The 1,159-nt window shown below is 46.8% G+C and overlaps 1 protein-coding gene across 1 annotated transcript in view; it reads left to right on the forward strand.

The window, feature by feature from the left end:
* rps7 (ribosomal protein S7) overlaps nucleotides 1-1,159 on the forward strand; it is a 6,052-nt gene that overhangs the window by 4,216 nt on the left and 677 nt on the right. Inside the window, exons 5-6 of the mRNA XM_005732713.2 lie at nucleotides 159-163; nucleotides 849-1,048. Coding sequence (XP_005732770.1) covers nucleotides 159-163; nucleotides 849-1,048 — 205 coding nt within the window. The remainder of the gene's footprint in view (nucleotides 1-158; nucleotides 164-848; nucleotides 1,049-1,159) is intronic.

Consider the following 1,159-nt stretch of genomic DNA (forward strand, 5'->3'; position numbering starts at 1 on the left):
GCTGCCGGCCGGTGAGGACGAGCGTCCTGCATATTCCTACATCTTCCCAGAGTCCTTTGGGGCCATTACTGGGGAGCTAAACCATGCAGTGCACAGACTGATCATTAATAGAAACCAAAGAAGGTGTGACTGAATGTTTTTATTTTCTGTGAAGAGAGTCCCGGTTTGTGCTGAAAGTTGGATGTTTGAAAGGGCGCTGCAGGTGCTTTGGAAGGAAAACTTTACTGATGTGATTATTGGTCCCCGGTTTATCCGAGCTAAATCTTTCAACCGTTTGGTAAAACACAGTAATCCGAAGTTCAGCTCGGACCAGGCTGACTAAAACTCTCAGTGAGATTTATTTAGAGGAAGTGAAACTCATTAGGGTACTATTGCTTCTAAGTCATAGTCTGCCACCCCTCCAGTCTGCTTGAGGTGGCGGCTGTCTAGGCTGGCATCCTGTTGATCGGCCTGTGGTTGTCGTGCAGTGGAGGGAGGCAGGCCTGCAGGGACCCATGGATGCCCTTGGGAGACAAGCTTTGTAATCAACACCAAGCCTCAGGTGTTGACCTTCAGGGCCTCACTCCCAAGATTATTGCTGTAACATAAAACTGTTATCGGGGAAAATGTTTTACTTTAATGAAATGAAATAAAAACCGAACTTGGGGAGGAAGAAATGTCTTGTTGCTCGAAGTTATTAACATGAGCAGGATGTCAGCATGATTAAGTGTTTCTGCCCACGATAAATACCCCACCAGGGTAGAGAAGTAATAAAAGCTCAAGTATAAGCTAAAGCTTTCAACCAATAAGAACCAAACTGAACTGAAGCACGGAAACTCGCTGTGGACACACACTGAAACTAAACGGAGTTGGAAAGGAAGCATTAATGACCTTTTTTCTTTCCCCCCAATTCTACAGCCGCACTCTGACCGCGGTCCATGACGCCATCTTGGAGGACTTGGTGTTCCCCAGTGAGATCGTGGGTAAGAGGATCAGAGTGAAACTGGACAGCAGCAGGCTCATCAAGGTCCACCTGGACAAGGCTCAGCAGAACAACGTCGAACACAAAGTGAGTTTTAAAGCAGCGGAGGCGTCTGCATGTTCAGGAAACACGAATAACGATGCTTTCAAGTGTCAGTCTTTAACGTATTAATCGGTGGAAGGATTGTTTGGTGTGGGG

This window comes from Pundamilia nyererei, unplaced genomic scaffold (assembly GCF_000239375.1).
Source record: "Pundamilia nyererei isolate P.nyererei 1_Seehausen unplaced genomic scaffold, PunNye1.0 scaffold00048, whole genome shotgun sequence".
In the NCBI taxonomy this organism is placed as follows: Eukaryota; Metazoa; Chordata; class Actinopteri; order Cichliformes; family Cichlidae; genus Pundamilia; species Pundamilia nyererei.